Raw genomic sequence first — 23,587 nt, 5'->3', positions numbered from 1 at the left:
ATATTCTTAGAATAAAAAAAGACTTGATATTGGATTCGAAGAGTGAGGTAAGTTTTTACAATATATTTTTATTAATTCCTTGTCATAAGTTACAATTTATTTACATTATGGCATCGTAAATAGATGAAAAAATAAATGTACTCTAGATGGCTTACAAAACGTAGTATTTTCATGTTTTTTTTCTTTCTTTCGTTCGCTTATTATTTATAGTGCAAATAATGCTATTATGCGTTTCAAGTATATTCAGAATATTTCGAAATAATTGAATCAGCGTTACTGAGACGTTTTTTTTCACACCGCATAAGCCTTAAAAGAAACCTTTGGAAGATTCAGTCCAATGTTTACGAAGAATATTTGACTTGTGAAACTTTTATAATGTTTCGCCATCCCCTTGGTATTTCTTCAATCGGAATGAAAATGATACCTGAATTACATTTTTTTCGTCCCTCTGATCGTCTCTCTCCATTCCATTGGAGAACAGCCCGAAATCAATTTTTTTACAATTGAAAAACGCCTCGAACCTGCTCTCCTGCGGTCCTCCAATCGATTTTTTCGTTTTTCTCTTTCCAAGTTTTACGAATTGGATTTTTTCTCATCGCCAGCCTCATGGAAGTTGATCGATGCTGAATTTATGCAAAAACGCTTCCTCGTTGGTTTTGGACCGTCGTTGAACACGTGACCCAGGTGTGAACCACATTTCGAACACGTCACTTCCGTCCGGACCATATCTGGGTTTGCGATCAGCAATAGTAGATTTCCACCGACTGTGTGGTGCGTCGTGCGCGTTTTTCGCGTAGTTTGTGTATTTTTTGGGTTGTTTTTTTGTTTGTTTTTTTGGTGGTGGTTTATTTTATTTTTCATTTTCATTGACCAGGGTGAAGTCGTGTAGCGGAGACGGTAGGATAGGCAAAAGGGAAAGACAGAACAATAGAGTGTGATTAAACCGAGACCGACACCTTAACAAATTTACTTATTGTTTTTTTACTTTTTTTTTTCCAAAAAAAAAAACTACGGAATCGTCTATTAGAAATGAAAATTTTAACACACCACAAAACAGCGAAACTATAAATTATTTTTGTTTTATGAAAATGTACAAAACTACGACAGATTTTTTAAATCCTCTTTATCTTTACCAAACTATTTTACAGCGCAGCATTAGATTTGGAATGAAATTAATTTTTTTTTCTCTTGTAATTCTATTGATTGCATTTTGCAACTGATTTTTTGTCATAAACAAATAATTCTTGTTACGTAGTTTGAAAAAATTTGAAAATTTTGTCAAATCATGAAGAATTCATAAAGCATAAAACCATGTTGATCACAATTGATCACAAAGCGAATAGATTTCTTCTGTCCCATGTAAGAATGAAGCTTTCTTATTATTCCAGTCAGCGAATCGTTAAATATCGTATTAGTTTGGCAAGACAGCGAGGAATATTATCGCTCCGTTTGTCCAAAAAGTTTGGATTGTTTATTGTGCTAGTTTCATCTATTTTTTTCTTTTTCATATGTTTACGTACAGCAACAATAGAAATAATATAAAACAAGATGTAAGTCTATTACAATCACACTCTAAATATTTGCATGCAGGAGTTTGAGGAAGATAGGAATAAACTTGCAAATTACAGAAAGAATGACAACAGAGCAGAAGGTCACAATCATGAGCACTTTTTCTTATTTTTGGGAAAATGATCTTGGAGTTGAATGGAGTGAAAATTTTTTCCGTTCAAATGTTTCTCTTGAAAATTGGCATGAATTTTCACGAGTTTTCCAAATAAGAACATGTGCTTGGTTCTTGACAAAATTATCATGCGCTTCGCTATCCATAAAAAATTCTAACAGATATTGATTTTTGAAAGCTTAGAATTCGATAAGAGTTTAACAGAATGTCTTGAGACGATTGTTTGAATTGCTCAATTCAAACTTATAACTGATAACTCAATAAGGTCAATTCAATTACCAACGTCTGCAATAGATAGATGCTCAAGTTGGCATCTATCCATTGGTCGGTTGAATAAAGCAAAATTTATTTCTTTCAAACTGCTAATGGTCTGCTTTCTCACAATACTGAGTCATCGATCTTTTGGGATCGGTTTAAAATTCTCCATCATAAAATCTCTAGAATGAATCCTAAGTAACATTAGAAACTCAATTGCAGAGTTGGAAATTAGTTTAATTTGGAACTGGATTCTGCTATTTCATTTTCAATGAAACCTCAAATCTTTGATCTTTGGGATTTCGTTGACCAGACCATGAAAGAAACCACTAGCAGTTTTTGAACATAAAAAAAATGTAGAGGAAATAATATTAAACGCGATTTGAGGGAAAGAAGTATTTACAATTGTTAGGAAAAAGCATGTGAAAGGAAGCGAAGTAGATTTTTGTTTGAATAAACAAGAAGTAATGGCCAAATAGTAATAAGTAAAGGGAGGAAAAATATGCAGACAGCCGAGAAGGAAAAAAAATTGCTGCTCACCGTTGGAGGTATCTTTGGTCAATTTGACGCGACCTTGATCCAAAACCTCGTTGAAAGCAGGCCAACCACAGCCACTGTCATATTTTGTGTCCGATGAGAATAATTCCTGTTCGCACACTATACACGTGTACGTGCCCTTTTCATAAAATTTGTTGTAACATCCTGTGTAGGGCCTGCGACAAAGACAAAAAAGGAAGTTTTTGATTCACAGTCTAAAAAAGTGCTCAGCGAGCAAGGTGGCACGACACATGAAAATGTATTTTTAAACACAGGTGGCCATGATTCGTGGACTAACGCTCTTGAAAAGGTTATTTTAGTCATGTGTCGCATGTCATCGTCATTTTATCGTTCGAAAAAAATCACGATTCGTAAGAAAATCATCTAAATTTTCATTCTAACTGAAATCGTTAAATGAAGATTTTTTCGATCCATTGAATTTTTAATTCGAAGTAATAAAAAAATCACGCGAAACAATATTTTTGTATTATTTTTGCTGAAATGATTCAACGAACACGAAAACCGGCATTCAAAAGTGGTTTCAATTATCTCAAAAAATACACTGTTGATAAGACCATTATCCTAGTGATCGAAACCAGAAAGGCTAAACTACAGGTTTTAAAATAAAATGACGGAGCACTGAATTATACGGCATGTTTCGTACGCTCATTTCGATGCACAGCGACGATAAAAATCGCATTTCGACGGATGCCCGAGACTTTGTTGCCAAGTAAACTTTTTAACAATATCACAATTAATCGATAATCAGTAACGAACTGCGTAACGAAAAAACGAAGATGAAAAATAGTTGAAGGGAATGAGAATGATGCTTGAAAGAATGCAGACACGAAAAAGGCGTGATCGCACTTAACCCTGTTTGTGATTCGTTAAATTTATTTCGACAAAATAGACAAAAATGAAGTAACTGAGTGAAAAATGAAAGAAACTTACCTTTCAGTGCCTTTTTCCTGTGTAACATGCCACTGGAGAGGCGTCAATCGCTTTTTCAAATCCTCTTTTTTATTTTCGTAAGTCATGCTGCCGTTCGTATCTTGAGACGCAAATCAAAACACGATTGAGAATAAAAAGAGAGAGAAGGAGATATAAAGGAGGAATAAAACTAAACGCGAAGAAGTGAAAAATACGTATGAGCCGAGTCGCTGGTATCCCTCGAGTTTTTCCTTCATAACAATGTACAGATATACACACACGTATGAGTACGCGGTACGCGCCCCCTCCCTTTCTCCGCGTTTTAGAGACGCCAAAGAAATATCATATTCAAAATTGGCCTGTACGGCCTGTACAAACCAGCGCCACACACACACGCGGTATGTGACGCGTGTGTTCCAGTTTTAGAATTTCATTGACACCGAAAGCGTAATCATAAATCTACGTGATAGAGCAAAGCACAAGATCCCCTGACTCCCACATGGAAAGAACGATTGAAACATCGTTCCGATCGCGAACGTTTTTTTCATTTGAAAACATGTAGAATAACCGAAATTTCTTAAAGCTGTCAAACCAAAACTTCAACGAAACTCGTTCGAAATCGTGAAATACTGAGACCCAAATAACTTTATTTTTTTGGAAATATGCTAACAATCTTGGGAAAATTTCCGCTTATCAGTATCGTTCAACTAGAAATTGATGAACACCAACATTTTTGTCAGTTACACGAAATTGAATCGTTTTTTTGCTCATGCAGAACTTCAGGTGCGCAGCGGAAGTCGTCAGATTGTGTAACGCCAAACCCATTCGGTGCCCCCGTAATTACGAAACAAATTTAGAACAATAAGTGGCGTCTTTTTATTAATGTATATATTGAAATAAATCGTCGGGAGTAAATGAAGCGTGAAATCCTCTCGCATTCGTTGGTATATTTTTGTTACGCGACTTAAAAAAAAAAACAAACGATCGTTGGAAACTTACAGTGTGTGAATGACCTTCAAGCCGTCTTCAAGGTCAATAAATTGTTTTAAACCAAGTAATTAGCATAAATAGTAGGAGAATCATTGGAAAACATAATCATTTCGGTTCTTCAACGTAAATTCCATGATCTTGCAAAATGAATAAAGAATTTTCGAGCTTTTGGAACCGCAGCCGAGATATTTATGAGCAAAGCAGTTGCAGGTATAATAAGCGCGCGGACGAGTAAATTCGCGGTCACTTTGTCAAGGCAACCACCGGGTCCACCTTGAATGAAGCCGTATTCACTTTTACTTTCATTGAGACTTGAGACTCGAGGCTAACAGCCACAAACGAGATTTTTGTTCGCGAGTGCGAGGGAGAATTACATATTTGCGAATACGAGCAATTTTGACAACGGTCGCGTCTCAAAAAACGCAGTAATGAAATACTCAACATTTGTGCCACCGTGTTCCCGTTCGATGATTTTTATTTAATCGTGATTCATCCGCTTCGTTGGAAAATATGTGAAGCTTTTATTGTGAATTGGACAAGCATGGTCACGAATAAAATGACCTTGGAAACAGTAAACAACAACTAGGCCTTAGCGTGCCGGAATGAAGTCCTACTAATTTTTCCCCTTGTGGATAAAAAATTACGACTTTCCATCTGTTAAGTATTTCGTAAAAAAATGTTTACGATTTTTTTTTGCTTTGCATGGTGACAAAAAAACAATAAAAATGGAAATCAATGGTTAACAGTCTCTCGTAAATTTCGACTTCGTTTTTATTCGATATTGCGGTACGTTTAAGAGTTTGCAAGATTAAAGATGATGTTTGAAACTCTATATTTACAAATTAGCGAAAAGAATTCATATGCTGATGCATGACTCTTATTTTACGAAACTTTTAAGCTGAATCATTTTCTGAGATTGTTTCCACTTTTGCTCTTCGCTTTCAGACAAAGATGAAAGTATATAAGCCGGGATTAAACTCGTTTTTAACCGTTTTTCGCTACATTGATAATTTTATGGTTTAAACCACAAATTGAACCCTTACGCGTATGAGGGTTACATTCGATATCAGGAAATGGTAAAATTAAAAGGATCGGACTTTACGAACCCATGCGTATTGCCGCTTGCATAATTCTACGCTGCGAAGCCCGTGGAGTCCATATTCTCAAAACATTCCTAACAGCGTTCATGTTGCGATCTTATCGTCCGTATTTTTACGATTTTTTTCGTTCTTCCTAAATAATAATGAACAGGGCAAAAATCCAGACTGCGTGTTACGAAATCGGAGGAAAACACTACACCGAACATGCAACTGTGACTGATATATCTCATAGAAACTCAGGAATGTCGGTCGTGGTTTCGATCCGTCTCAACAATCGACAGTTCGAAGCTGTGCGAAAGTTGAGGAAAAATGGTGTTATCCTATGTACAAATTAAATTGGTATGAAAAAATAGAGTTTTATAAATTATCAATATTTTTTTTCATACTTTCATTCAACCGCAGAAAAATATGGGTTTGCTTTATATTATCATTTTTGCTAACTTTCGGTCATTTGAAACAACGAACGTTTTGAAGCTCTATGAAGTTAGCTGATAAACGGTAATTCGTTCGTTAAGTTTCGTTTCCATGAAAACAAATAGTTTTTAACCTATCGTTTTACTTTTTCCCCCTGAAATTTATAAACATTGTTGTTTGTTCTGAAAACTTTGCAATGTTTCATCTCAGTTTTTTTAGGTATGCATAAAATGGGCAGATTCGTTTGATGGTTTATGTAGTTATTCTTTCGAATTTGTTTTGCTTCGAATACTTGTAGCGTCTCGTCGACTTGTGTGCATTAACCCGATAATCCGGGCCGTCTCCATCGCCCTTCCGTCAACGCGGCAAAACAGCGGCGTCCGTCCGGGCTGGGAACGCAAACACTCGTAAATTGTGTATACTGTTTTGTTGGAAGGTGTGATTCTTGTAATAATGTGCTAGTTTTTGCTAAGCGAGGAAAACGATGAGCTTCTCCAGCGATGAAGTCAACTTTTTGGTGTACCGATATCTTCAGGAATCCGGTACGAATTTTTGCTTATCTCATAACCTCAAAAAAGCCGTCACTTTCCCGGCCGCTTCAGCGTTTCTTTTGCTTTTTTCTTCCATTTCATATCATTTTAAAGTAACAAATTAATACTGTGAATGAGAAAAAACTCCCACTTTCAATGAACGCTTTTTGCCGATCAAAAATTTTTTTAAATTCGTTTTTACTGTTATTTTTTCACATCAATTATAACGAATAATAGTAGATAATATTTTTTTCGTAAGTCAAAATTTTGAATCTGGAGATTTATATACAGATAAATTATTATAACTGAAGAAATTTAGCTTTGACAGTTTTGCAATCAGTGGTAGAATACTTTTGTAACTCGTTTTGCTCCAGTGCACTATTTTTTTTTTTTTTTTTTGTAAAGCTCATTGTACAGAATATTTTCTTCAAAATATCATTTTTACCCAAGCTTGTTTAATTCATGTAATTTTATGTGGTATTGTACAATCAAAAATGCCTTTAAAGGCGATATGAATGAATAATATTTATTCAATAAAATGATAATTGAGGATATTTTAATGTTTTCTTGCAATGTATTACCAGGTTTCCAACATTCGGCATACACTTTTGGGATTGAGTCGCACATATCCCAAAGTAATATCAATGGGGCACTTGTTCCACCAGCAGCACTTCTTTCAATTTTGCAGAAGGGTCTGCAATACACGGAAGCAGAAATATCCATCGGCGAAGATGGAACTGTGCAAAGAATGGCAGAGTCGCTCTCCCTCATTGACGCAGTCATGCCGGACGTCGTTGCGTCTCGACAAAACCAGCAGAACCAACAGAAACAACAGGTGAAAACAGAAGTTCAAGATACCAACGGAGAAGAAGGTATTAACAATTTGACCACATTTTTATGAATTATTTTACCATTTATTGCTATTTTTCATGCTTGAGAATTTCCTTTTGCTTTTTCATATATTCTTATTTTATTCAAAATATGATGGTTGACGATCGATGGAAATTTTGAGCTGGTTGACTTGAAGCTCTTTGAAACAAAGTCCTGGCACACCCTAGTTTGAAAATTCTCAATATTCTCAAACTTCCTTTATAAACCAGGCATATTATAGGACTGCTTTTGTACTCGGATATCAAACTGTTAGAATTTTCCGCTAAAACTGTTTCATTTTGGCAGGGAGGATGATTATTGTTTATTCAATAGTTATCTTCTGATCGTTGGAATTCCGACGGAGCTAGCGAAGAGAAATTTTATCAATTGTATTTTGAAAGATCCGTTTACTAGAAGCAAACAGCACCAGAAATGTTTTATTCATCAAAAAAACAAAGCAACTAAATAGTTCTCGTAAAAAAATGATCGTTTTCTTGAAAAGTAAAAAATTTCTCACTTTTTCTAGTGGTCACATCCAACGAGGGCGTAGGAACAAACGAGAGAGGAGGCGATAGAGCAGAAATGGAGGTCGACGAACAACAGCAAAATGTTGGAAGTGGGAACAATACAAGCGCGGTTGAAATACCGGCGAGTAAAGCGACGAAATTGCGAGGTCACGAATCCGAAGTGTTCATTTGTGCCTGGAACCCAACGACTGATCTTCTTGCATCTGGTTCCGGCGACAGTACGGCTCGCATATGGGACATGTCGGACAATTCACAAGCACCCAATCAATTGGTTTTGAGACATTGTATACAAAAAGGTGGCACCGAAGTCCCGAGCAATAAAGACGTCACGTCGCTCGACTGGAACGTGAGTTTTCCCAAGCAGAATTTCATCCCTAACAGCTAAAAAATCAAGTCTCGGGTGAAGAGTCGGGAAGAAAACAATTTTTTTTTGACGTTTTTGCTTAACTACTTTTTCTACTGGAAAAAAAATCAAATTTTTAAACCCTCGTGAGTCTATTTTAGTCGAGTGTCGAAAAAATATTTTTCCTTTGTGTTTTTGACATACTTGCACTCTTTTAATTGGCCTTTTTAATCATATTCCTGCATTTTTTGTCGTCAGTGTGATGGAACTCTCCTTGCGACCGGAAGTTACGACGGTTACGCGCGCATTTGGACGACTGATGGTAGGCTTGCATCTACTCTGGGTCAGCACAAAGGGCCAATATTCGCGTTAAAGTGGAACAAACGCGGTAATTACATATTGAGCGCCGGTGTCGACAAGACGACGATTATATGGGACGCAGCCAGTGGCCAGTGTACGCAACAATTTAGTTTTCACTGTGCCCCTGCCCTCGACGTTGATTGGCAGACGAACACATCTTTTGCTAGTTGCTCCACCGACCAGTGCATTCACGTCTGTAAACTCAACGTCGATAAACCAATTAAGAGCTTCCAGGGACACACGGTAAGAGAAAATACAACGATTGTTGATTGATTGATTATTTGAAGAAAGAAAATTTGAAAATCACGATAAACACTTAAAATTCATTGAAATGATGAACTTGCCGAACGAAAACACTGAAATTTCGTACAAAATCCATACTCAGTTGAAAACTTGCAATGTAAAAAGAGTTACAAGAAGCAAATTCATTATAAAATCTCTTTGCGTCACTAATGAGACACGTGAATTCACCAAGATCAGACGAAAATGTCTTACGACCAGTATTTTAAGAGCGAATTTGAAAAAGCCCGAATAATATTCATCGATTTCGTTTCCTCTTCACAGAACGAGGTGAACGCAATAAAATGGGATCCACAAGGGAATCTACTGGCGAGTTGTTCGGACGACATGAGTCTAAAAATATGGTCGATGAAGCAAGACACTTGGGTGCACGACCTTCAAGCTCACAGCAAGGAGATTTACACGATCAAGTGGTCGCCGACGGGGCCGGGGACCCACAATCCAAATATGAATTTGACACTGGCGAGTGCTTCTTTCGACTCGACTGTGAGACTTTGGGACGTTGATAGGGGCGCTTGTATTCATACGTTAACGAAACACACCGAGCCCGTTTACAGCGTCGCGTTCAGTCCGGACGGTAAATTCCTCGCGAGCGGTAGTTTTGATAAATGCGTACACATTTGGTCCACTCAGAGTGGCCAACTGGTTCACAGTTACAAAGGCACGGGTGGCATTTTCGAGGTTTGCTGGAACAGTCGTGGCGACAAGGTCGGCGCTTCGGCTTCGGATGGCAGCGTATTCGTTCTCGATCTTCGTAAACTCTGATCTAATCCCGCATCCAATTAATTTCGCATCGATTCTACATCCCCTCATCTATCGTATTGATGTTTTTTCCCCTATTGTTTTTCATCGATGAATCAATTCCGTTTTTTTTCCCTTCGTTAAGAGAATCGAATTTCAAGTTTTTTCGTTTTCTCATAAAAAAAAAACTTCTCTTTCCGTATTAATGGATTAAGTGAGTCAGAAATTTCCGAAAATCGATTTTTTGTTATTCATTCAATGTGAATGCTCAATATTCAAAATGAAATTCATCACTTGCTGTTAATTACAAATGCAACACGTTTAACGTGAGCTCGAAACTCCATTTTTTGCACAGTTTTTGCACAAGGACTCGAAAGCTTGGCAATATTTTCATACCGACATCTCTTCAAGTCTTCATAATACGTTTTTTGGCGCTTTTCGTCCTAAATCGTTGGTTTTCTATGCGTTCAGGAACAACGGAACAGAGTTATTTTGCATTTTGTATGTTCCACGCGTCTTGGAATATCCACCAATTATTTTTCTTTTCTCTCTATGACGACTCTTTATCAACACTGTAAAGAAATAGTATTTTAAAGGAAGCCAACGCAAAATGGTGCCAAAAACTCGAAAGCTTTGAGAGTTGTTATTCCAAACGTAGAAAAGAATTGCGTTTCGATAAAAATGGATTTGGAGCAACGATTATTTGGTAACTGCCTTAAACAGCTCATATTTTTGTTAAAATTAAAAAAGTATTTGAAAATAATTGAAAAATCGATTTATCGAGATTTCTCCAACGGTGTATTACCACGACGAAGCTCTTCGTTTCTTTCCAATAATTCGCCGGCGACGGTAATTCTGAAAAAATTCCATTTCCATCTATAAATTGTATATTAGCGATCATTTGAACGGGGGTGAGAGAATTCTGTACAGTGAAACTGGTCAACGTAATTAATCGTGCATGTGAGAGAAAAAGAAAAAACAAAAACAAAACAAAAGGTGAAAAATGAAACTGGTGTCGCATAATTCCACGGGAGTGTGAATGGAGCGAATGTTGTCTAACGTGAAAGCGACGAAAGGAATAATTATATTTTTTTACGAATTATTCTCACCGATTATTGACGGGTAAATGAAAGTTCGAGACGAAAAAAGGTCAATAATCTTTGAGAAAATTGAATCGCAGTTAATTTTTTTCCTCCATCGATATCGTCGCTTCACGTTGACTTAATTATAGCAATTAGAGTGATTTTTAATCATAAGAATTATACATAAAATATGACGTAAAAGAAAGAATGAATAAATGAAAAATAAAATAAATAAATAAAGAAGAAGACTTATGGAATGAAACTTTTATAAAACGAAAATAAATCGAGTTTTGGTCGTCAGTGGTGTCGAGAAGCAGAAGCCTTTTCACATTTTTTTCATGTGCGTCGTTCCAACGAAGATTTATTCCCTCTTTGATCGACGGAGATTTTACAACGGATGCATCAAGTTGTAAATATTATATTTGCAGTTGAATTTTTCAAATTTTACGAACCATCAAAATAAAAATCTCCCTCGTTTATCATATTTTCTTATCGTTTTTATCTTTAATAGTTTTTTTTTTTTTTTTTTACTTTTCCACAGAGATAGAGACACGATACATCGATATTCGGAGCGAAATACAGTGGCTTATATTTGTAGTACTACGCATTAATTAATAATTCGTTTTTAGCTTTTTCCATTTTTTATCTCGTTCAAGATGAACCTCGTACAGGTATAATAACGAATTTTTTAATGTTTTTTCTTTTTCTCCTAATTTCTAACATCGATGTACGAACATTGCTGAAAGCTTCAAGAGCCGAGGTATTTATTTTTTTGTTTTTTTTTTCGTTATATTCTGGAAATTTCGAGATTCGAACAATTGTTTTTCACTGGAATTTCAATGAAAATAATACTATTTATTTCATTGATTCTTCGTGGCCATCGCAGTGGGGTAAGCAATCATAGAAGTAGATTAAAAATATTACAGAACTTTGAAGGAAGCTTCAATTATTTTTTCAATTTATATTCAGATCAAATCGTTTGCAAACATAATCCAAAAACATCTTTCGTTCTTCACATTCCTTAACGATCCTTTTCAATATTTTTTTCATATTGTTACAAAAAGCAACGGAAGTTTCATAATTCTTGTGTATCTTTTTAGCTCAGGGGCCACGAAGAATCGATTGGGAGTCTCGTTAACGCTTGACGAAATTGGCAACTCTTATTTTCGTGTTTACGAAAATTATATCGCTCGTCAAAGAAGATTGAAAAATCGATTGATCAATAAACACTCTGAGATTGGGCAACTTGTGGAATCGGAGAGAATGTAGACGGAAGCATGGACTTTTTATTCATTGGCTCATTTCGTCAGGTGCGATGAATCGATTGGAACAATAAAAAAAAATCAAAAACGGTTATGAAAGTTTGGACTTTTTTATGTCTTACTAACTACAATATGATGCGGAAGATAATGTTTTAGGCATTTTGTTTTTGTTGTTGTTTTTGTTGTTGTTGTTGCAAATAACAGTTTCTATTGGAGAGATTTTTTTGTACCCTTTAGAAAAATCACATCGTTTAATACTGTTTTATTTCGTTTCGGTTATTTTAGTGGGAATCTTTTAAACTCGCACGGGAGGTAATTCCGTTGAAATTCTCGTTAAAAGTTTACATTGTGAGAAACGAAATTTTTTGGTGACGACGCAAAAGCATAAAAATAATCGGAGGCTCGCGCAGCTCGGACTTCTCATCTGATTCTTTCTAAATAAATTATTTAATTTAAGAAGTAATTTTACTACTAATATTTAATTTAGTCATATTCTGCGCTCGTCAGATTTCAGGACTCTAGCGCGAGAATAAAATAATTAATAAATAAATTTAAAAATAATACATATAACGAAGTTCTTGAACTCGGTCTCTGGGCTTATTTATTAATTTATAAGTAGATCCTTTATTTTTCTTCTTCCAATATTTCCTTGATAGAGCGTTACAACAAACGTATCTCGTTCGACACCATCTGCAAACATTTCAAATATCAGCTCAGTTTTCATTCAAATTTTAACCCCTTTTTCCAATCGAAAATACTGATAAAACAAGACAATTCGTGCAGCGATTAATCTATAATTTTTCCATAAACGTAACCAAATTTTCTATTCTCTAGAAATTGAAATTTTTCAATTTTCTATCTATTTAGCTATTCATTTATTCATTCATTTGTAATTAATTAAAATAATACAATTAATAATAAAATTCTACTTTCAAGATTTAAATATTCGAAATATTTAGCAGTTTGTACACTCTCGCATTTTTATTTTTGCCCGCCCAAGCGAATACGAAATTTCTGTTTTATTCTTAACCTCTAATTTCAGCTTAACGAAAATTCTTGCCCGTTTCGTCGTACCTTTCGCGTTTCGTCGTCGCCGTTTCCTCTAATCAAAGAATCATCGATGTCGTACCATTCGTGCGTTCTCTCGACGGGAATCCTTTCCGTGTAAGTTTGATGTTGTTGGTGTTGGGCTGAGTTCGATCGCGCATCAGTGTAGACACGATTTTTAATATTATCCGGCGATCGAGACGGATTTTGAGGGAACTCGTTTTCCTGAATCGAACGTTTGCCAATGCTTTCGAGAATTTTTCGGTTTTCCATTGCCTGCCGTTGGTTCTGGAGAGCCTTTCGGCGCGCCAGTTCGAAGAGAACTTGGTTTCTTAGGACTTCCATGTTGTTCACGATCGAGAGAGAGTTCGAGCGAAGTCCCCTTTTGTCGGCGGGTGCTTGGCCCACTTCGTTTGAGAGTTCTGCCAATTTCGGTCGCCACATTCTAGGGTAGTGGTCAGGACTGAGATCGTATAGAGATTTCGGGGACGAATCGACGACCTGGAACACCGAAGTACACAAAAATCTGTCAGCCTAATCGTTTCACGATAAAATGCATCGACCCTCCTCTCGATAAACCAACTCGAAGACTGGGACATTTTTGTCCGAACAATAGTTTCTTTTCTGCGAAGCGAAACTCTATTTAATTGAAACGATGATCGGTAAAAAGTGGTGAAACAGCTACGAAAAAGTAAAGTGTAAAAAATCTTGAGGCTTAAACTGGATTGGTTTTGAGTAAATCGATTATTTCGAGTCTGAGGGAATGTGAAATATATAACGCGTGACTGACTGATCGTCCCTGGGCATTGGACGGATGGCTCGTCACTTTTCCAATGCATATTTGATTTTTATTTCTCTCTTTCTCTCCTCGTTTTTTCCTCGCGTAGTCGTTCCCTGAGGTACGCTTTTTCTCTCGTACTGTCGCAGAGAACCGTGATGACATTGTTCCGTCTCCCTTTTTCTGACTGAACTAATTAAATGCGCTCGATCGAGAAGCAAAGTAATTAAAGCGAAAAAAAATAAACAGAGATATATAAAAAAAAGGTAATAACTCTATTCATAATGTAAAAGCAGAGTTCTCTGTGCAGAGTTCTTCAGCGTTTTGTTCGTTATATATTTTTCATTGTTCGAATGTCTTCCTGTTGAAATTCCGTTGTGGGTAAAAAAGGTAAATAAATATGCAGCACAGATTCAAACTCGTTACGAAAAAAACGGACGAAATTTTATTACTTCGTTCTCTTTCTTTTCACGATATTGTCTGACAGTTTTTTAATGAATGTGGAACTTTTTCCCTGATGAAAAATACAGCATGGAGTTACGAATTCACTATTTTCGAATATATAATTACACGTATTATGCAGGAATTGTAAGGTTAGGACTTGACAAAATTCACTTTTTTGGGTGAATAGTCGATAAATATTTTTTCCGGTTTGCGTTTATCGAGATTTGCTTTTAGGTTAATAATTACGAAACTACCGGCTCGTCACGTATCACCGCATCACAATACTTTATTCTCATGCTCCCAATAACGCAATTAGGCTTGAAAAAATACATTTTCTAACACCGTCGTTTATTCATCGTTGAAAATTAGTGCACTGTAGTTCAATCAATATCTCTGGCATTCCACGTTTCGTATACAACCGTTCCGATATCCGAGTCAATATCCGATGGACTCAAATTTTCGTACGCAACATCCACAACAGTCGTTAACGTTCGACTATTCGCATGTACGTAAACACAATCGAACACGTATGCATCTGTCCCCTGGAATCGGCCTTCGCTCGACATCGTTCTCTTTTATACCCTTGTTTACTCATTAGCACCGACTCGAGGGCCACCAAGTGTTCGCGATCACGTTTTCATTTTCGATCGAGGCGACTATTGTTATAATAGATGTCGGATTCACTCCTCTGCTTATTTCGTCATTTTCCCGTTATTTTTCCTTAGTTTCTTTTTTTGTCGTTTTGACGAGAAAACACTCTGATCAGCTTACAAAACGGTTGCGAAAAAATCTTTTCGCAAATTGTCGAATTTGTTTTATTTCGGCCCGCTCACGAAAGACCTCGAAGAGGAAAAAACTAATAATTTGGTTAAAAAAAATGGATGTCATTGTTCTACCTGAAAACCTTTTTGATCGTAGAGCAGCAATCGTTCGGGCTCTAAGCGGAGTCCGTCGATCGACTCCTCGTCCATCTGACCTTCCTCGATCGGAACGTCCCTTCTGCGATACGTCGTGAGCGACACTGGCGACGCCCGCGTCAAAATAATCAAGCCTGTCGTCGTTAGTAAGCTTGCGAAAATCATAATTCGTGTTTCTCGTCAACTATCGGTGAAATTTCTGAAACAAACAAACGTGGAATCGTTCTTTAATTTAGCTAAGATCCATTTAGTAAGATCCAAGTTTTTTTACGTTGTGTAAACGATTTTACATCGAATTATCGATGAACGTCTAATGAGAATCCATACATCATATTGTCGGCTGTAACTAATATTACAGTCGAACGTATGTATAAACACTCGAATACGCGGAATAATGCGGTCGCAATAAACAAAGCCGACGGGCCGGAAACCCAAAACATCGATGCCCGTAGCGTCGATATTGAGGGAACAAATAGTATTTTCCATATTATATATTTTGTGAATATATAATGAAGAGTGGAAGTATGAGTAGGGTGCGGTATCATATTTATTCAACTAGTCGGCGATCAAAATCTGCAAACCGAGAGAAAGGGTTTTGGCTCAAATTCATTAAAATTTTAGTAGGATTTTGTCGTTGTAAATAATTGATGAAACAGTGGTTAGTGGGACTTTAGTTGAAACGAACGTGCCGTTGAGTTCGAATAATTCATGAAAACATCACGAATTTTCAAGTTGGTTAATGCAGTAAGCTAAGCCCGCTTTTCGTGTCCGGCAAAAATGAAAATGCCAAAAAGATTTGACATATTATTTACGAACAAGACAGTCGATAGATTATTGAAAATAACAAATCTTCTAAGTGCTGCAAGCTCCGAGTTCCCTACACGATAAAATCGTCCAAGTTTTCGTGGCACACAGTCGTCACGAGTTTATCAAATTATCCGGCCAAATGGGCAATTAATCGTGCATATCGGACGATAGATTATTAACGCCTGCGGCTAAACGGCACGGGCCACGCTGCATTCGAGGTTTGTAGTACAATGAAAAGCCACTGATATGTTATGCGCATCAAGGTCTCGTGATTTACCGCGTAATATGTGTGCCAGTTATGAAAACAATGGTGTAAAGTGAAACGTTTCTCAAAGTCTAACAAAACCGAGAATTTTTTATCCTCAAACACAAAATCCAATAAATTAAGTGATCGAAGCTTGAATAATAATGCGAGAAGGATAATCGCAACGAATCGTGGATGAATTTAACGTTGTTCACATGAAACGAACGTCATTTCTGTTCGACTTTCGAAGTATTGTTATTATTTTTTTCCTGCTTTGAGCAAACGTCGCTCATGCACGAAACCATCCGCAAATTCATGCAATTTACGTATCGGGTTCGAAATAACAGACGGAAACGAGTACATGAAAATTGAAGTCTGCGCGCGTGAAATTCTGCGAAAGCTGTTGTCTGCGGTGTACGTTGCGGAATAAAATTCCTATTGTCATCTCTTTTCATTCATTTCTCCATAAATCCCATCGGTATAAAACGCGTGCGTATATGATATTGAACTGACAATCCCCATGTACATATTATTTTCAACGATAATATGCGCTCTTTTCCTTCCCCGTTGTTATTGCAAGTCTTCGCGGGGATGATGAAGTCTCGCGTATATGTTCGACGAATGTGCTTCTTCAAGCTTCGCTCGAGATAATAAAACGGAAGAATCTCTTCTCAGATCCCCAGTGCAATTCATCGTGCGATGACAACATTTTGAAACGCGGTGAATTCGTGTCTCGAATAAACAATCGAAAGCTTGGCTGAAATTTTTTTTGTGCTCTTGGAACGAAATGACATGAAATTTTTAGACGAGTTTTTTCATTTTCGAAATTATCGAGCAGCAATCATTTTTTGTATAGTTTAAGACAATCTTAAAATTCAATGAAATTCCCAGTTAAAAAATCCGTAATCGCGGTGAAATAATCAACCACAATGGCCAACAAAAATACGTTTTCGAAATTTACAAAATTTCCAATGAAATTATAGAGAAGATTTTTTTGACAATTTAACATATTCTAGGATCATATTTTACAAAATAAATTGTTGAAAAATCGCTGGAGTTGCGACAGAAATTATTAATTACAAAGGGCAACCGATAGAATACCGAATGAAAAAAAATTTTGTTAATTTTTTAAGGGCTATGAACAGTGTAACATTGAAATTTCAGGTGTTTCTTGTTTATTTATAATTAAAAATTGGTTGGATGGATTTAAATGAAACCTTGTACACATCTTTTGTATACTCAAAAGTACTGGAACAAATTTGTGTAACATTTTTTCCATGGTATTTCTTTGTACAACGGTATGTTGAAAATGGCACCTCTTGGAATCGGCGTTGACCGCAAATCTCAAAAATGGAACATCTCAGGACAAAAAACCAAAAAGATGCTTGAAATATGTGCCATTAGCTATCGCACGACGCAGAGGATTTTCAAAAAATTGTTTGGAAAGCGACCATTTGAAGAAAAAACATCACAATTTTTGCAAATTTCTCAGTAGAAAATTGTTTATAAAAGAAGAAGAAAAAAGTTATGAGAAAACGGTTACATCAGGCTGAAAACATACTTTTTTCTACAAAATGCAATTTGAATCAAGTCGCTGGGATAAAAACTCTTTCCGTTTTGCTGTCACCGCCGATTCCAGGTTATCAACACACCACGGTACAAAAATATACCATTAAAAAAATGGAAAAACAAGATTTTCCAGTACTTCTGAGTATGTAGAAGATGCGTACAAGGTTTTATGTAAATCCATCCAACCAATTTTTATTTATAAAAGAAACAAAAAACACCTTAAATTCCAAAGTTTACACTGTTCACAGCCCTTAATCTCGAGTCGATGGAAAATCATATTTTTCTTAATTAAAAAACAGAGTTTATCGAAATTTTGAAGTGAAAATCCCGAAGATGCTTAAATGATGATTTTTTTCTTGATTACAGGCCGAACATCAAAGAGGATGTTGCAGCAGAGCTGACAACCCGAAAAGTTGTATCAAAAAGGAGGCTCAGCAGCGAGATCGAGCTGTTACGGTGTTCTGATATCGAGCGAGGGTATAATTAGTCGAGGATTTTGATGTCGCTTGGAGTCGTCGACGAGAGAGCAAGCGGCAATAATCGCCATTCCGCGCGGGAGGTTCGTTAACACGACGTTTAATTTGTTCCCTTTTAATTCATGAGAAATCTTTCGGGTTTTCCCCTCTGTTTGCAGCGTTTTCACTGCCGAGCTTTTCCAATTATCACATCGAATGGCACAAGAGAGCGAGACTTTCTGCGGAGGAAATTCATCCTTGTGCTTGGAGCGCACACGCGTCCTCTGCTGCTTGCCATTTGTACCGGCGCGAAGCCCTTCTCGTTTCTCAGAGAGCAGTTTATTCTCACCTGTACGCACCCATATTAATTGAACCGAGAGATACGAAGCGTTGGGCAAGCTCCGTGTGCTCCTCCGGAGCCTCCCGATCGTTATCCATCACTTTTGAAGGAAGAAACACGAAATAATGATATGGGAGATGGGAACGATGATGGATACAGGGAGAGTGAAAAATGGAGAAGTTTTTCTGCGAGGATTTATGAGCCCGGTTACCCTCCGACATTTATTTTTATTATTTTTATTCAAATGATCAAATTCTACTTCCGGAAGGCAGCTCGACCGGGTGTTGGCAACGTTCCTTCGGGCGGGATCATACGCTGAAAGTTGAAAGTTCAAAGGCTCTGAGGGAGCACGAGAAAAACGGATGTTTCATTGTTAAAATGTCCGGCACACGAGATAAAGGCTGAGTCGCGGACTGTACCAGCAACGACGCTCATGTAGTCACGTGAATTATGAGCTCCTCATTGTGCCTTGTTTCCATTACCTGGACCGAGAGAATATTGGATAGCAGCCGCTCCAGGCTGAATCGAAAGGTTTGCGCAGATTTCATCATGAGAAAAGCTAATCGAAGGTGACTGGGGGCTGGCAAAACTGACCCACATCGCTAAACTGGTCGTTCGTAAGCTCGTAAAACGAAGAAAATTGATGAGAGAATGAGGCGTCGAAGGAAAAACCAACAAATTATCTTCGAGCTCCACTGACTCTTGTACGGAGACGAATTTTCGTCTGTAGAGTCTGTATTTCAGGCTATAAATAATCGAAAAGGTGTCAAAAGCATTCGCAATGCCTGAAAAATAATCAACCACTTTCCTAACGAGAATTCACGAGGATCGTTTTAATTGCAGGAACGAGCGGGCTCCGAAGGTCCAAAAGTTTTTTCCACTGAAGCGTCACGTCGATCCGGGCTCGAAGGGACCGCAGCAGCACTCGTAAATCCTCGATATCGAACTCAACGGAAAGTCAAAAACGGTACATGCCCGGGAAGAAAGTCTCGTTAATAAAATATCGAAGATCTACGGAAGCGTGCACAGAGGAAAAAGCTTAGGTGGACCTTGCCTCCGAGCTTTTATCGTACAACGGTAATGAGATTATGAAATTATAATAGGACGAAAAAGAGCACGCGGAAAATGAATGAAGCACTGGAGCGTCTGAACGTCACAAAACCCTGTGCACTTACCAATGCTTTATAGATTAACAGGCAGAGCTAAAAACGATCGTTTCAACGAGATTCTGTCACGTGGACATTCGAGAAGGAGCTGGAAAAACTTGGCGTCGTCCGGATGTTACTGAGGCTCAATTTCCGGAAAAATGTGCCAAAAATTTTGGAGAAATTATTCTTTTCCATCGCCATGCTGAGAGCTCGGAGTTTTCATTTCTAAAGAGAGTTTTGGGCCAAGACTTTCTTGTTTTTCGAGAAGTGTAAAGGAAAACACGCGGCGATGTGACGGGGAAGCTCAACTTTAAGGGGAAAAGTACTCGCAAACTCATGGAAAACAGGGGCAAGATTAATTACGTAGAGATCGTCAGGGAGACGTCGACGTGCCAAAATATGTACGGGGGGAAGCGAAATTCATCGCGAACCAGGCCAATATTGCGAGGAGCTGTTTGTGTTTTTCTTCAATTTTCGAAGCTCATCGTTTACCTCGTAACGTTTGAATTCCTTCAATTTATAATCGAATATCCAAATTCGAAAACTTTTCAACCAGAAATAACAATTTTCCATTATCGGGTGTAGTCCGAACGAATTTTCTGCCCGAAGAAATTGAGGGCGTTTTGTTTCCCTGCCAAAATTTGTGTTCGTTTGTTGCCTCTCGTTTGGCAGAACGGAAACGAGCGATGTCAATGTTTACAAAGTCGAGGAACGAGCGCCTTTTTCAAACGATTTTATCTTCCATCAAACTTCATTATCAACTTATAAAAATTTCGTTCAACACCGGGGAAAGAGCCTCGGAAAAAAGAAAAACTTGAGAAATGCATTTTTTTTACAAGCTTCTGCCGAATTTCAACATTTTCTTTCCCCATTTTAATTGGCTCGCACAGTTCTTCTAGTATAATCTTTATCGAAAAATCAATAGCTTCATATATTTCGCTTGGCTCTGTTAAACGAGATGGAAGTTTAGAAGAAGTTCATTAATATATCAGCCTCACTCTCCGCTAATGGCTCGACCACGTTCAGCAGAGATTACGAAAGTACATTTCGCTGTAATGAATGAAAAGAAGGGATTACTCATCGGGCAAAATGCTCGACGGATGGAGGTTCGTTTAATGTGTTTAACATGAAAATTTGTTGATGAAACACGAGAAAAGTTGCGGTTTGGGATGATCGTGAATCACCGTCGTAACTTAGTAACCGCCAGAAACCAAGTACGCGCATGAATTTATAAACCGAATGGATTTCCATTCGCAATTTGCGAAAGCTGAAGGGAAACTCTCAGTCTCGCGTCTTTCAATCCTCCCTTTCTTTCTCACTGCCGCGGTGAGGGTAGAAATAACGCGGAGGAAATGAAAACGTCAGGGGAGAACTGTCCGCGAGTTGCACGCTGTTAAACAGGTTCATTGGTTCACGAAGGAAAGTCGAGCAGACTCAAGACAAACCGAGGAGATGAAAGAGAGCGAGTTGAAAAACGTTTAAGCTCCAGATACTAATCGTTTTTCATGCTGCACTAGCTTGGCTTATTATTTTATAAAACAGATGGCCAGATTGCCTTGTTTTTTCGCAAGTTTCAATCGTTTTTTTCCTATTCTTCAATCAAACACGAAAACAATAAAATGATGTCGGGTCAGGCTCGACTTTCACGGCTGGAAATGATGCTGGAAAACGATTGAAACATCATTTTCGATTATAATTTAATCCCTCGAAAAGCCATTCGATATTTAATCAAATCGACGATGTTTCAGGTACGAGAATCAGGCGTTTTCCATGGGGCAGGCTTGCTCACGAAATAGTATCATTTTCGAGAGTGCCTACTGGATTCTGCATGGTATGTGCGATAGGAATGTCAAGGGCTGGGATGGAGCGCAGGTGAATATGGCACGAGAGAGAGAGAGAGAGAGACAGCTCGACGAGCACACTAAAGTAAGAGGGTGTGAAGCATAAGGGGGAAGTTGAGTGTGCAGGATGAGGAATGGCGAGGAGGCCACATTGACTCCCCCCTAAAGCGACTGAGGGGTTGATGAGCCGAGTTAAACTCCTGGTAAGGGCTTATTAACGTTTCTCTCACGTTCTAACCACTAGAGGCACCGCTTGCGGAGATTAAATACCTCGGGATTAACCATTCATGGGCTCATGTTTGAACGAACGTGTAAAGCTTTGAATCTCATGTGTTTCAGCACGTTTATCGAGGACTTTAAATGCTTCGTGATGCCAAAAGTCACTGGGACGATTGCAAGGAGTCTCGTTTCGTCTGGAATTGCTCATTTTTTTCATGCTTCCTTTTATTCATCGAAATCGACGATCGAAGCAAGGAGCCGCCCGAATTTGAAAAATTCTTGGAAGCGATCGCAACGACGATCGAAAAATATTCGAAAAGCTCAATGAAGCCGATGAAAGTTTACCCAGAAAGCCCCATACGCGACCGAGAGGACTGCGAGAGAAAAACATTTACTTTGAAATTGAAGCTGGAAATCTCCGGGCGACATTACGCCGGCACATACTCGAGCTTTACTACTTCATCCAACGAGTGTAAGAATACCCTTTAAAATCTCAGTAAACCAGAGTATATTGGAAATGAAAATCATTCGTTTAAACTATTTTTCAAGAGTATTCAACTCACAAACGTTGATTTTCTACTTTTGTCAAGGTACAATTATTCCTTGGAAGCTTATTGAAAATTCGATAAAAATGTGAATTATTTTATGCGACTTTCAGATGAAACATGCCATTCGAAGAGATTCTTTGATGCATTCGGTCATTCACGAATTTTATCCTTCAGCAACGACGCGGAATTGGAACAAGATTTATTGATGACATATTTGAGGAAGGAGGAACGAAGACGAGCGAGCGAACACCGCGATTTCCACCTGTTTCTTCGACTCTTCCCATTTATTCTTACTCAACCAAGAATTATTGAGAGAATTACGTCGTGTATTCGACATGACACTCGACCCGATCCGCGGTATCCCACTCCGGGAAACAACTCTTGGAAAATACTTTATTATTTCCGCCCTCGCGAAGCAAAGTCTACGGAAAAACTGATATGTACGCAGGCTACAGAATAATATTTAAAAGCGAATAGATAAATTGAGGAAATAATGAAGTTCGCTGATGCAGAAACGAAGGCGTGGGTGAGGAAAATGTTATTTAGAGTCTCGACCTTCCAGGGAACGAAGATGCAACGTTACGGGACCTTTTTTCTGATAATGCAGAGCACAAAGTGAAGGTCGAATAAAAATATCAGTCTACGTTCATTCCGGACTTTGAGATTTCTGTCCACGAAATTAATCGGAATCGACGAGATGCAGCGTTTCCGAGTTGAATATTGCGAATGAAATTTGATGCGAGCGGAGAACCGAGGTGACAAAAAGTTACGTAAAAGTTCAGTGGCACTTTTGCACGGTGAGTTCGACACCGAACTGGCCATTTTTTGTCGACGATTGTGAACAACGCGCGAGCAAAGTTGGGCCGCATGTTCCTTGTAATTAAAAGCCTGTGGATACTCACAAAATTTTCCAACATTTTCGATAAACCGTCTCCATTTTAAACAACTCATTGGAGAATGGAAAACTGGACAAATTTTCTCGTAAGAATATTTCTATTACGATTCGTAATAAAAATTCGAAATACTGTAACGACGAGTCGAACTAATTCACCGTTTCGTACGCTCCGTTTACGAAGTTTTCCCTCGACTTTGTCGAGTTATTCGAACGACGCTAGTACGCGACGCGTGACGGCGTGAAAAAAGGAGGTGGAAAAGCTGTGACAGCTCGCCAGTAGGTACGAGGAGACTCGATCACAGACGAGATCAGTATTTCTATGGACTCGTCGAGTCTCGTCCTAATAAAAATTGCTTAATGTAGCGTGAGCCTCGACCGGGTGAAAAAATGGAACGGGAAAAAACACGAAGAAA

The 23,587-nt window shown here is 38.0% G+C and overlaps 3 protein-coding genes and 1 long non-coding RNA gene across 9 annotated transcripts in view; 2 read left to right on the top strand and 2 right to left on the bottom strand.

The window, feature by feature from the left end:
* Nucleotides 1–48: 48 nt before the first annotated feature.
* SelR (methionine sulfoxide reductase SelR) lies at nt 49–5,732 on the bottom strand. Of its 4 annotated transcripts, none has more exons than XM_043414293.1 (4): nt 5,500–5,732; nt 3,425–3,524; nt 2,477–2,649; nt 49–764 (listed from the first exon to the last, which is right to left on the bottom strand). In XM_043414293.1, exons 1-4 carry the CDS (start codon nt 5,579–5,581, stop codon nt 574–576), a joined length of 546 nt encoding a protein of 181 aa, XP_043270228.1. In that variant the 5' UTR covers nt 5,582–5,732; the 3' UTR covers nt 49–573. The 4 variants fall into 4 exon arrangements, with proteins under 4 accessions (XP_043270228.1, XP_043270229.1, XP_043270231.1 ...); XM_043414294.1 differs by having other exon boundaries at nt 49–728; nt 5,500–5,727; XM_043414296.1 differs by lacking the exon at nt 5,500–5,732 and adding an exon at nt 4,403–4,542.
* Nucleotides 4,725–10,973, top strand: ebi (transducin beta like ebi). Of its 2 annotated transcripts, none has more exons than XM_043414283.1 (7): nt 4,725–5,049; nt 5,645–5,832; nt 6,206–6,449; nt 7,022–7,309; nt 7,834–8,180; nt 8,436–8,780; nt 9,102–10,973. In XM_043414283.1, the coding sequence occupies exons 3-7, from the start codon at nt 6,392–6,394 to the stop codon at nt 9,600–9,602; spliced, it is 1,539 nt and encodes a 512-aa protein (XP_043270218.1). In that variant the 5' UTR covers nt 4,725–5,049; nt 5,645–5,832; nt 6,206–6,391; the 3' UTR covers nt 9,603–10,973. The 2 variants fall into 2 exon arrangements, with proteins under 2 accessions (XP_043270218.1, XP_043270219.1); XM_043414284.1 differs by having other exon boundaries at nt 5,645–6,126.
* Nucleotides 10,974–10,990: 17 nt separating this feature from the next.
* Dh44 (diuretic hormone 44) overlaps nt 10,991–23,587 on the bottom strand; it is a 35,172-nt gene continuing 22,575 nt past the window's right edge. For both annotated transcript variants that reach the window (XM_043414292.1, XM_043414291.1), the window contains exons 2-4: nt 15,088–15,307; nt 12,997–13,470; nt 10,991–12,612 (exon numbers count right to left, since the gene is read on the bottom strand). In XM_043414292.1, coding sequence (XP_043270227.1) covers nt 12,583–12,612; nt 12,997–13,470; nt 15,088–15,273 — 690 coding nt within the window. In that variant the 5' untranslated portion in view covers nt 15,274–15,307 and the 3' untranslated portion in view covers nt 10,991–12,582. The remainder of the gene's footprint in view (nt 12,613–12,996; nt 13,471–15,087; nt 15,308–23,587) is intronic.
* Nucleotides 21,227–23,393, top strand: LOC122407847 (uncharacterized). The gene is made up of 3 exons (XR_006260297.1): nt 21,227–21,715; nt 21,852–22,203; nt 22,390–23,393. It is a non-coding gene; the product is annotated as an uncharacterized lncRNA (long non-coding RNA).

Source organism: Venturia canescens, chromosome 3 (genome assembly GCF_019457755.1).
Source record: "Venturia canescens isolate UGA chromosome 3, ASM1945775v1, whole genome shotgun sequence".
Classification (NCBI taxonomy): domain Eukaryota; kingdom Metazoa; phylum Arthropoda; class Insecta; order Hymenoptera; family Ichneumonidae; genus Venturia; species Venturia canescens.
Note: the sequence above shows the minus strand (reverse complement) of the source record. Positions and strands in the feature narration are given on the sequence as shown.